A 12575-nucleotide genomic window follows, 5' to 3' on the forward strand; every position below is an offset into this window, starting at 1 on the left:
GCTCTGTCGAGTGGTGATATCAATTCTTGTGAGGCAGTATATCTCTTCAACAAGATTCAGCTAAGTATTCCTCAGTGAATAACAGTTTTGGATGAATTTTTTCCATGAATTAAGTGGCGTTATGAATTGTTATGAGGAAATATGAACTTAGCATAGGATATGTATTTTTTTTGATTTGACTTATGGACTGTGGTTTTGTATATTTATTTCTCTATGAACTTTCTATGAACTTTTTTAACTTGTGGGTTTCAGCATCAATTTTTCCCGGTAGCACAGTGTCCCAGACGTTTTCCTCGTTCCGTGATTCCAATGATGTCAAGGTTGTCTTTTTGTGCCATAGCTTCCAATTCCCCCATCTTATTCCTTAGGCTCCTTGTGTTCGTGTGCATACACTTGAGTTTGCGGCCTATTACTTTCTTGCATTTCTTTCCCTCTTGTGTCCCTTTCAATCCGTCAGGATTTCTGTCTTGCCTATGATCCGGTGAGTCTTCCATGTTATCTTCCTGCACAGTATCCTCTGGGTATACCGGTTCCCGAACCATCGACTCTTGGTCAACTGTCGGCTTTCCTCTTCTTCCTAGTTTAAAAACTTCTCAATTTATGAAAGTCTGCATTTTGTACATTTTGCTTATTTTTTTGCAAAGAGCCCACAGAGGAAAAAGATTATGCAAAATAAGTGAAAAATAGAATTAAAAAATGTATTTTTATCTAGAGATTAAGACATCCCCACCCCTAAAGGAATTTTGTTTGTTTTACAGGTATTGGTCACTCCAGAGTGAAGTTCACTTGTTACCAGCCTAACGGCTGAGCAAATTAGTCTTCTCTAGTTTCAGAGTTTGAAGCAGAGAGGGAAGGTGTCAGTTGTTACACTAAAGTCCAGGGCTAGAGCATGCATAGCTAACATGCATATGCTTCTGTTGCAGATTCTGACTCGGAGCACTCAATGAGTGGATATGAAACGGTAGCAAGTCGTTCCCTGGAAGAGGAGTGTCAGAGTCTAAGCAATAAAAATTCCTCCAGCATGTCTGAGGAAAATAAACACGGAGTTGGGGATTCTACCTTCAATGGTATCAAGAAACACAGGTAGGATAGTGGTCTGTCTTGGCAGCTGTTTTTAAGACCACATGAATGTTTATACTATACAAAATGACTACAGAGCAGCAAATGCAGTGTGTGTGTGTATGTGTGTGTGTATATATATATATATATATATATATATATATATATATATATATATATATATATATATATATATATATATATATATATATATATATATACGGCTTTGGCGGTATATAAGAAATAAAATAATAATAATATATATAAGGGGCTGTGGGCAAGAAGCATTTGGAGTACTTATCTACCTTTCTAGATGCCTGTTAATGTACTTGAAGATATTAGGAAAACCTTATTTATAAGGGCAGGGTTCAGTACTAGAGTGTTTTGAATAGTCTGTAAGGTATTACAACGTGAAATCATCTTTGGAAGTGATGGTTTTAATCTGTAATTGCTTCTGTATGCATTTTTTATGATGCATACCTTATTATAGCTATTTAGGCTTCTGTCACTTGATCTTTTTGTTGGTATCCATTGATAGAATTTCCTGGTCCTGTTTTCAGTGTGTGATCACAGCATAGGATTAGAGTGGGGAGAACCAAAACTTTGTACTTACCATTTTTTTTGTTGCACATACCATCTTTTTTTTTGTTGTTGTTGTTGGATTTTCTTACCTTTAATCATAGTAATTGTTTATGCCATTACTTCCAGAGAGGGAAGAGATCAAAGTGATAATGTGCCTAAACTGATGAAATGTAATAGACACCACTATTCTCCTGTTTCATTGCAAGCCGCAGGAACAGTGCAACATGTGCAGTTTGATTTCCATCCTAAGTTTAGTGTGTTTTAGAAAGCTAATTTTTTTTTATGTGCTGTTTCCGAGACAAAATGGCCATATGCAGTTTTTTAAGCTTGTAGCCGTGACGCATTCAAACCAATTAATTGAAAGGTCACAGGTGATCTATATCGTGCTTTCTATGATGTATGTTTTGCAAATGTGTTGTATTTTAACATTCTTGACACGTTTACCTAGTTTGCTCTCTGATGCACCTGCATTTGTCTTTAAACTCCCCACCCCCGCCTATATTACTAAACCTTAGCCTGCAATAGTCTAAAAGCAGTGATACTCGTATAGCATAGAAATGTTCTTCTCATATTAGTGATGTTGGCACCTTTTAAATAAAAATTGTATTTGTGTACAGTATGTCCTTTTTTTTGTTTCTTTGTTTTTTTGTAAGGAGTAGGTGGGTGGCTAAGTAGAAGGCAGCCCTTGTTGTCAGATCAGAATGCTCCTTTTTGGATGTCAAATGGGCAACAAAACAGCTAGAAAAAAGGGGATAAGAAGAATACATATCTTATTATTCTGAACAGTAACAGTGAAGCCCACCACAGCATGTGAAATATTTACTTTATATCTCTTAAATACTACTTAGTATATGTTTCTTAGGATCTTCAGATAGCTGTTAGAGTGTATTACTCAATCTCAGCTGCATTCTTCATTGATCCGTTGTTTTCTATTTTCAATAATCACTTTTATCTTTTCATTAAACATTTATCTTTCCATACATTTTATATGAAAATCTGTAACTTATCTTGCTTATAGCTGAATTGTAACGGCACCTCTCCCGACCTGAAATCACATTTCACTCTCTTCATCAGATCAAGTTGGTAATGAAACCCACGCTGGATGGGGGTCATACTGGACTTAATGCTTACACACAGGGAAAGTATTTCTGATGTTACAGTGGATGATCATCTGGCATCCAGTGATCACTGCATGGTATGGTTTAATATTAAGATGGATATAGAGAAGGCTCATGCCAATGTAAAGGTTCTAGACTTTAAAAAAAACAAAAAATAAAACAACTAACTTCGAACCGATGGGGGAAATTACATCCAGGAATTGTTTGGTTGGGAACATCTGGAAGGAATAGAAGTGCACTGGGCAAAACTGAAAGGAGTTATTGTAAGTGCAACAAACCTTTTTGTGAGGCAAGTAAGAGGAAAAGAAGGCCGCTTTAGTTATCAAAAGTAGTAGCTGAGAAGGTAAGGAATAAGAGATCAAAAGAACATAAGAAGTGCCTCTGCTGGGTCAGACCAGAGGTCCCAGCAGTCCGCTTGCATGGCGGCCCAACAGGTCCAGGACCTGTGTAGTAATCCTCTATCTATACCCCTCTATCCCCTTTTCCTTCAGAAAATTGTCCAATCCCTTCTTGAACCCTAATACCGTACTCTGTCCTATCATGCCCTCTGGAAGCACATTCTAGGTGTCCACCACCCGTTGGGTAAAGAAAAACTTCCTAGCATTGGTTTTGAATCTGTCCCCTTTCAACTTTTCCGAATGCCCTCTTGTTCTTGTGGTTTTCGAGAGTTTGAAGAATCTGTCCCTCTCTACTTTCTCTATGCTTTTATGATTTTGCAAGTCTCTATCATAGCCTCTCTAATTCTCCTCTTCTCCAGGGAAAATAGCCCCAGTTTCTCCAGTCTCTGTGTATGAAAGGTTTTCCATACCCTTTATCAGACATGTCGCTCTCCTCTGAACCCTCTCGAGTGTCGTCATATCCTTCTTAAGGTACGGCGACCAATATTGGACGTAGTACTCCAGATGTGGATGCACCATCGCCCGATACAGCGGCAGGATAACTTCTTTCATTTTGGTTGTAATACCCTTCTTGATTATACCTAGCATTCTATTCGCTCTCTTAGCGGCAGCTGTGCACTGTGCCGACGGCTTCATTGTCTTGTCCACTGTTACCCCCAAGTCCTTTTCTTGGGTACTTTCGCTCAATAACATCCCTCCCATCGTATAGCTGTACCTCGGGTTTCTGCTTCCTACATGCAATACTTTACATTTCTCTACATTGAATTTCATCTGCCATCTCGTCGCCCACTCCCCTAGTTTGTTCAGGTCCCTTTGTAATTCTTTGCAGTCCTCTTTAGTCCAAGCACCACTAAATAGTTTGGTGTCATCTGCAAATTTTATTATTTCACACTTCATCCCTGTTTCTATATCATTTATAAATATATTGAATAGTAGCGGTCCAAGCACCGACCCCTGCGGAACACCACTCGTGACCCTCCTCCAGTCTGAGTAGTGGCCCTTTACTCCTACCCACTGCTTCCTACCCGCCAACCAATTCCTGATCCATCTATGTACGTCTCCTTCCACCCCATGGTTCTTCAGTTTCCGAAGTAGGCGTTCATGGGGTACCTTTGTCAAAGGCTTTTTAGAAATTTAAATATACAATGTCTATGGGGTCCCCTTTGTCCATCTCTTTGTTAATTCCTTCGAAGAAGTGCAGTAAGTTCGTTAGGCACGATCTCCCCTTGCAGAAGCCATGTTGGCTTGTGTTTAGAAGTTTATTTCTTTCAAAATGCTCTTCAATGCTGTCTTTTATCAGCACTTCCGCCATTTTCCCCAGAACCGAGGTCACCTCTTGATCCCTTTTTAAAGATGGGCGTAACATTGGCTATCTTCCAATCCTCCAGGATCACTCCTGTTTTCAGGGATAGATTGCAAACTTGCTGTAGTAGTTCCGCTATTTCCTCCTTTAGTTCTTTCAGAACCCTTGGGTGGATTCCGTCCCTGCATGGCGATTTGCCAGTTTTTAATTTTTCTATCTGCCTGCGTTCGTCTTCAAGGCTTACTTCCATGGATGTTAATTTATCTGTTTGGTCTCCTTTGAAGATTTGCTCTTTTGTAAATACAGACGAAAAGAACATGTTCAGTCTTTCCGCCACTTCTTTCTCCTCCTTCACCACTCCCTTCCTGTCTCCGTCATCCAGCGGTTCTACCTCCTCCCTAACCGGCTGCTTCCCTTTAACATATTCAAAAGATCGTAAAAAAAAAGAAGACAGGGAAAAATATCTGGAGATGTTGAGAGGCTGGTCGAGTAGTCAAGAAGCAAAGATACAAATGGAAGACGGTAAAAACGGGGAGACAAGACATTTTTTAGTTATATCAGTGATAGGAAGAAGTACAAAATTGGCATCGTGAGACTCAAGTAAAGGGGAGAAATATATAGAAGCTGATAAAGAAAAAGCTGAATTACTTAACAAATATTTCTGTTCTGTGTTCATGGCTGAAGCACCAGGAGCGGGACCACTGAAGACAAATGAAAATAGGGATGGAGGAGTGGTAAACCTGATCGATTTTCATAGGGTTGTGTTAATGAGGAGCTAATTAAATTAAAGGTAGACAAAGCGATGGGGCCAGATGGTGTACATCTGAGGGTGCTGAAGGAACTTAGGGAAGTTCTGGTGGCTCTGCTGACTGACTTTTAAAATGCTTCTCTAGAGTCGGGAGTGGTACCGGAGGACTAGAGAAGGGCGGAGGTGGTCCCTCTCCACAAAAGTGGAAGTAAGGAAGAAGTAGGGAATTACAGGCCAGTAAGTCTAACTTCTGTAGTAAGCAAATTAATGGAAATGCTTGTAAAACAGTGAATGGTGAAGCTTCTGGAATCCGGTGGCATCATGGATTCAGTAAAGCAGGGGTCCACAGCCTGCCGTCTAACAGCCGGGACACGAGAGATCCCCTTGCGCAACATCTTTCCATCCCTCCTTCCCATCCCGTATAGCAGAACCCCTCCAACTCTCCCACCTCGAGGCCGACATGCCTCTGTTCCAAACAGCAGGGGCAGCAGCACTGAACAGGCTGTTTCACTGTCCTCTCCACCAGGGCTTTCCCTTTGGCGTTTTGAGTGTCATGATATATGAAGGGGTATTTTGAGAAATTAAGGAAGTAAGGGCTACGGTCCTTTGGCCTTAGAGAAATGTTTTTCCTGTGGACATTTTTGTTGATGCTTCTATGAATTCTTTGTCTTGAGTGCTAATCCAGGAGTTTAAAAGGTTGTTGATAGTGGACTTCAGAGACTACTAGGTGGCCACTTTACTTATTCTTCCTGTTACTAACCAATTCATTGCCCTTTTTTTTTTTTTTTTGTAAATGAACTGCTACTACAGCTAGATATTGTGAAAACCATTTAGCTACTGATAAACCAATGGGAAAACTCAATATTGTTAGGTAATTTCTTCCTCTTATGTGTAGGAGGGTATACTACCAATCTGACTGGCCTTAATGGACAGACCATGGTAAAATGTTAACAGAAATGAGGGAAGCCAACAGATAAGGAAACTATAATAATGGGTGATTTCATTTACCCGACCAATGATTCTGGGAACTGAGCAAAATAAAAAATAGAAAATCACACACACAAAATTGTGTTGTAGGATAATTCTGACAAAGTTAATGCAGTCATTTTTGTCCTGTGTTAGAAATTGTGCTATAAATGGTCACTAAAAAATTCTACTAATATTCAACATGCAATATACCACATTCCATGCAATGTCCAATGTTTAGAAATTGTCATAAAAAAATATTAAACACTTGAAATGTTAATATCTTGAAATGTCCTGGATAAACACCAAAAAATATCATGTATTTTTCCACTTGAAGAAATCTTTATAACCTGAGGAGAGTAACCATTAATCAAATTGCTCCTGGCAGGGATCCCTGTTTTGCTGAATCAGGCTGCTTCAGGGGATGTCATGCCTTACCCTTCTCGCCTTTTGCCAGTCATTTGGCTAATTAAGGCTTTTGTCTGATCCAGTGTTCAGTTATGTTTTTATCAATGTGAATGCAAGTATTTCCTGTAGAGAAGATATATCAGAATGTGAATGCTGGTGTCCTTTCCTGTTCTCTTTAAATCTAATCATATTGGTAGTAGGATATTAGAAAAACATTAAGATAAGTTATCCTTTTTAATATTTAGAAGTCTTTATTAATATCCCCAAACAATTAGCATTTGAACAATACATATCTGCAAAACTCAAACAAATCAGACAGCTCTTAAATACCTCCCCTCCCGTTTTGGATTTAGTTGAGTAATAAGAACACTTTAAACATTTATAAAATTGTTTTTCAATGCCCCCAACAGAAATCAACCCCCTTCCCCTCAAATCCCACCCTGCTCCTTTCCCCTGAAGTAGCAAGAGGAAAGTCCAGGGGCCAGGGTCCTCATTTAGTCTACATCCAAAATATGTTGGCATATCCTTTTTCCCTTTCTTACTCTTTTGATATAAAAATGAACAATGGATAAGGAAAGGCTCACACATTCTCTCCCATTTAGAAAGTGTATAATTCTAAGTACCTATTAAATGCTCCATGTTGGAGATAGAACTTATTTTCTGTTTCACCGAAGGTTGAGCAGTTGTCTGCTTCCAATGAGTCAAAAATGCACCATCATAGCTTGATGCACCAGCTGAGTTCGAATGAGGCCAATTTGTTTCCTATGAAACAAAAAACAAACAAACCAGGATTCCACTGAGTCAACTGGGCTAACCAACCCTGCAGTCTGTGTTGAACAGTATGCTTTAGCCTTTACACAGATCCACCGAATGTGGCCCATAGCTCTAATTTGCCACAGCCCTTCCAGCAAAGCAGAGATGCTCCAGGAGATGTATGATGGAGGTGTGCTGGAGTAATATATAATTTTAACTGCATATAATTTAACTGTTTAATTTTAACTGTATTTAATTTTAACTGCATTTTCCTTAAGTGGAACAGATAGACTAACAAAGTTTTTTCCATGGTGTCCCTGTCATCTTCAAAATGAATCTCTAGTTCTTCCTCCCAATTCACTCATTGAAGTGTATACTGTGAAGATTTTTTCTGCTGATACTTATAAAGACAAGAAATCAGCCCTTTAGTGCCTCTGGAATCATCACATAGGTCCTCCAAAATGGTCCTCATTACAGTACAATGTGCTTGATATAGGCTGCAGTAAAAACTTTACAGGGGTAAGAAAACAAGAAGGCATCTGGTCTACTAGATGTACATGTAGCAAAACAAAAAAGCAGATCAAATAAGATCTAAATGAAAAGTCTATATTGTGGGTTTTCTTTCTGGGTTCCTTTTGGTTTTAGTTTACCCCTGATGCAGCCATATAGGTGAGACATTGCCACATTGGGCATGTTTCTGGAAGTATTTTTAATAAAGAACTTTCATTTGGATTTTGTTTGGTCTGCTTCTTTGTTTTGCCATGCAGTAAAAACATGCCTCACATGACTATACTGTATGGGTACAAATGTTGGGGAGGAAGTTGATAGCCTTCAGAAAGGATAGAAAATGGAATCAATATTTCATCAAAAACACTCTTCAAGTTGCCAAACCCAAGGAAGCTCACCTAGTAAATATTTCTGGAACTAAACATAGAAGGAGTAAGGGGATTAGAAGAGAGAGGGGTGTGTCTCGACAAGTGGGATTCTGATTTAGAGAAGTGTCCCAGTAATAAAAAAAGTTGTTGATATGGAGTGGCAAAGCCTTGTTTTTGAGACAGCCACATTAAATGTTTCAAAGGTCTGACTCCAGCCAAGACCTCCAATAGAACCCAAAGTTTTTGAGGTTGGTCTTGAAACCACTTAAGGACTGCTGAAACCTGTGTAGCTTTTTAGTACCAAAATATATATGGAACCCCTAAGCCAGGGGTGCCCACATTTTTGGGCTTGCGAGCTACTTTTTAAATGACCAAGTCAAAATGATCTACCAATAATAAAATAAAATAAAAATATAAAGCACACTGTACGCATAGAAAATGTTAATTATCATTCCTATTCCAGGGTTTTTCAAAGAGGTCAAAGCAGATGACTATGCACTATCACCTCAGTAACAACCATACAAAAATAGACAAATATACCTCCCTCCCTTTTTACTAAACCACGATAGCAGTTTTTAGTGCAGGGAGCTGCGCTGAATGCTCAGCACTGCTCTCGACACTCATAGGCTCCCTGCGCTAAAAACCTCTATTGCGGGGGCGTGGCTTGGAACACGCACAAGATGGAGGTGTGATCACATTGCTCTGCTCCCCCAGGCACTAATTCTGAAGAATTTGCTATAAAATAAAGTTTCTTGTATCAAAAGAACTTACTATAAAGTCAGAGGATGGCAACTTTAAGACAGACGAAACTTGAGACGGCTTTTGTGGGCACTGGTAAGCGTGTCAAGCATGATCATGTGACGCCAGTAAAGACTGCACTCCTGGATGAGGAAGAAATTGATAAAAAAGAAGTGATGACGGCGCTGGAAAAATACAGCAGATGCTACAAAAGAACACAGATTACATACAGGAAGTAAAGGAAGAGGTTGTCAACATAAATAAGCAATTGGAATTGGCAAACCAGAGAGTGACAACACTGGAAAAAAAAATGGAACAGTTGGAACTAACAGAGGTTCAGTTTAAAGCTGAAAGAAAAATCATTTCAGAGATGCAACAACAACTGGAAAATTATGAGAATCGTGGACGTCGGAAGAACATAAAAATAATTGGGCTGGCGGAAAAATTGGAGGGAGATAATCCCATAAAGTTTCTGGAGACTTTAATACCAAAACTTTTTCAGCTGAACTCAAAACAACCTCTTGAAATTGAAAGAGCCCACAGAATTCCGTTCCAACGGTCAGAAAGTCAGTCAAAGCCCAGACCGCTTATCTTTAAACTGTTAAGGTTTCAGCAAGCCTTTGAAATACTGAAGTTGGCAAAAGCAGAAAAAAATTTGACATATAAAGGATCAAAAATATTATTTTTGCCTGACTTTGCAAAAAATACAGCAGCATTGAGGCAGCAGTTTCTGCAGTTAAGACCACAGCTTAAAGAAAAAGGATATAGATACGGTTTATATTTCCCTGCAAAGATGAGGATTTCCTATGGGAGTAAATCACTATATTTTGAGGATCCAGGGAAGTTGAAAGACTTTCTGAATAACTCTGAACCAATGACTATGTAAGGAAGAAAAGGTTTAGAAGACAGAAATATATTAATAGGAGTGGAATATAAAAGTAAGACTGGAATAGAATGGATGGAATGCTAAGGATTTATGAAAATGTTACATTTCTTCTTTTATGTATGTGTGTAGTGAATATGAAATTGAATGAAATGGTATAGAATTCTAATATAAATATATTTAAAGAAGCATATTCATAAATAAATTAAAAGAAATATAGATATTATGCTGTGAAAGTGGGAGGAGGGAGGAATATAAGATGAACTTAAGGAGGATTTATAAAATATGTAAAGTTTTGAAATGTTCATTTATTAATATTGAATATGGGGGAACTTAAAAGATTTAAAAAAGAATTGATAAAAAGGTAAAGGTGGTATTTGACCATTTTGGAAATTGGGTTATATAAAAGTATGGAAAAATAATGAAATAAATGGTTATGTTAATATTTATAATATGTCATGGTAGTAAGATATAAGATGGGAAAAAGTACATTTATATGTGGGAGACAATGTATAAATGCCTGGGGGGTGGAAGTGGTTGCATATCCTATGCGTGGTTCAAGTTTATCCATAATGAAGGGAGGGGAGGGGGGATATTTAAGAGTAAAGGGAAAGAATATCTGTGTAGTAGGGGATATTATATCATATTCTTATATTTTATGGCTGTTATGGGAAGGATGGTGTCTAATCAATTTCATTTATATAAACTGGAGTGTCAATGCTGGAATTTTATTGCGTTGAAAGATGGAGACTAAATTCTACTCTTTAAATGTCAATGGCCTGAATCACCAAATTAAAAGGAAAAAAATGTTAAATTTCCTTAAAAAGCAACAGGCGGATGTATATTTCATCCAAGAGACCCATCTGTCCACAATAGAATCTAGAAAGCTGGAAGGGGGATGGATTTCAAAAGTATTTTTTGCTCCAGCAAATGGGAAAAAGGCTGGAGTGGCCATTTTAATTAATAAAAAATGTACAGCTGATTTTAAGATGGTAGAAATGGATCCATTAGGAAGGTGGGTGCATATTGAAATGAGCATGGAAAATAATACCCTGGACTTATTTAACATCTACGCTCCTAATACGAATCAGATGGAGTTTTTTAAGAACCTACTACAAATTTTAATGCCACTGGCTGCTTCTAATTTAGTGATGGCTGGAGATTTCAATGCTGTAATGGATTCAATTATGGATAAAAATCCAAGTAGAGTTATGAAATCATTAGGGCTAGATAATTTGGTAAAATCTTGTGATTTAATAGATATATGGCGTATTCTTCATTTTAATGATCGGGAATTCTCTTTTTGTTCACAGGTCCATAATTCTTTTTCAAGAATTGATTATATTTTTGTTTCAAATAATTTAGCGAAAAATGTAATAAAAGCTATTATAGATCCTATTCTCTTATCTGATCATGGTGCTGTATGGATTGAGTTAAAGGATGGTGAAAAGGATTATTCTAAGCCGGTTTGGAGATTTGATAATTCTTTGGTAGTAGATTCAAATTTTACTGAAGATTTTAAAATAAAAATGATTGATTTCTTCCAAATTAATGATACTAATGATATAAATATGGAAGTATTATGGGATGCGTTTAAAGCAACCATGAGAGGTAATATTATTTCATATTCAGCATACGTTAGGAAAAAGTTTACGAAACAATTTGTTGATTTGGAAAAGGAAATTAAAATATTGGAAAGTAATTTAATTAATAGATGGGAGTGGAATACTTTACAATTATTATTAAAAGCAAAAGTTAAATATAATGAGTTATCCTCTAAATTTGTAAGGAATGATTTATTTTCTCAACAAACTCAATACTATGGAAATTCAAATAAGGCAGGTAGGATGCTAGCGAATTATCTTAAAGCAAGGAAAAGAAGAACAAAAATTGTTGTAATAAAAGATAAAAATGGAAAATCACATAATAAAATTGATCAGATTCTAAAACAATTTTTTAGTTTTTATAAAGACTTGTATTCTTCTGAATCTTACAGAGATAGAGAAAAGGATGGATTGGAATTTTTAAGTTCACTTAAGGGGCCTCAAATTCCTGAACATATAAAAGGAAGTTTAGAAGAACCTATATCTTTAAAAGAGTTAGAAACAGCATTGAAGTCTCTTAGAGTTGGATCCGCTCCAGGTGGTGATGGATATACGGTAGAGTTCTATAAATTATTTCAAAATACTTTGTTACCCTATTTGTTAAAATTATATCAATACCAACTGAATAAAAGTTGTATATCAGGTACTATGGCAGATTCATTAATTATTGTCTTACCAAAACCAAACAAAGATCATACTTTGGTATCAAACTACAGGCCTATTTCATTAATTAATGTAGATGGTAAACTTTTAGCCAAAGTTTTGGCATTAAGATTGGCCAAAGCTCTCCCTTTTATTATTGATACTCACCAAACAGGATTCGTTGCAAGAAGACATTCTTCCAATAATACCAGACTGGCTTTTCATACTTTAAATTTAACAAAAGATATTCAGGATCCGGCATTCTTAATTTCTTTGGATGCAGAAAAAGCCTTTGACAGAGTTGAATGGTCTTTTATGTATCAAGCATTAGAATGGTTTGGTATAGGGACTGGTTTTATTCAAATGATTCAGACATTGTATAGCTCCCCTGGTGCTAGGCTATATATTAATAATAATTTATCGGATAGATTTAGTTTACAAAGGGGGGTTAGACAAGGTTGTCCTTTGTCTCCTTTGCTTTTTGATGTTGTTCTGGAA

At 37.3% G+C, this 12575-nt stretch overlaps 1 protein-coding gene across 12 annotated transcripts in view; it reads left to right on the top strand.

The window, feature by feature from the left end:
* The window catches only part of OSBPL1A (oxysterol binding protein like 1A), a 319072-nt gene that overhangs the window by 201384 nt on the left and 105113 nt on the right, over nt 1–12575 (top strand). For all 12 annotated transcript variants that reach the window (XM_033933855.1, XM_033933854.1, XM_033933860.1 and 9 more), the window contains one exon: nt 924–1083. In XM_033933855.1, coding sequence (XP_033789746.1) covers nt 924–1083 — 160 coding nt within the window. The remainder of the gene's footprint in view (nt 1–923; nt 1084–12575) is intronic.

Source organism: Geotrypetes seraphini, chromosome 2 (assembly GCF_902459505.1).
Source record: "Geotrypetes seraphini chromosome 2, aGeoSer1.1, whole genome shotgun sequence".
NCBI classification, from domain to species: domain Eukaryota; kingdom Metazoa; phylum Chordata; class Amphibia; order Gymnophiona; family Dermophiidae; genus Geotrypetes; species Geotrypetes seraphini.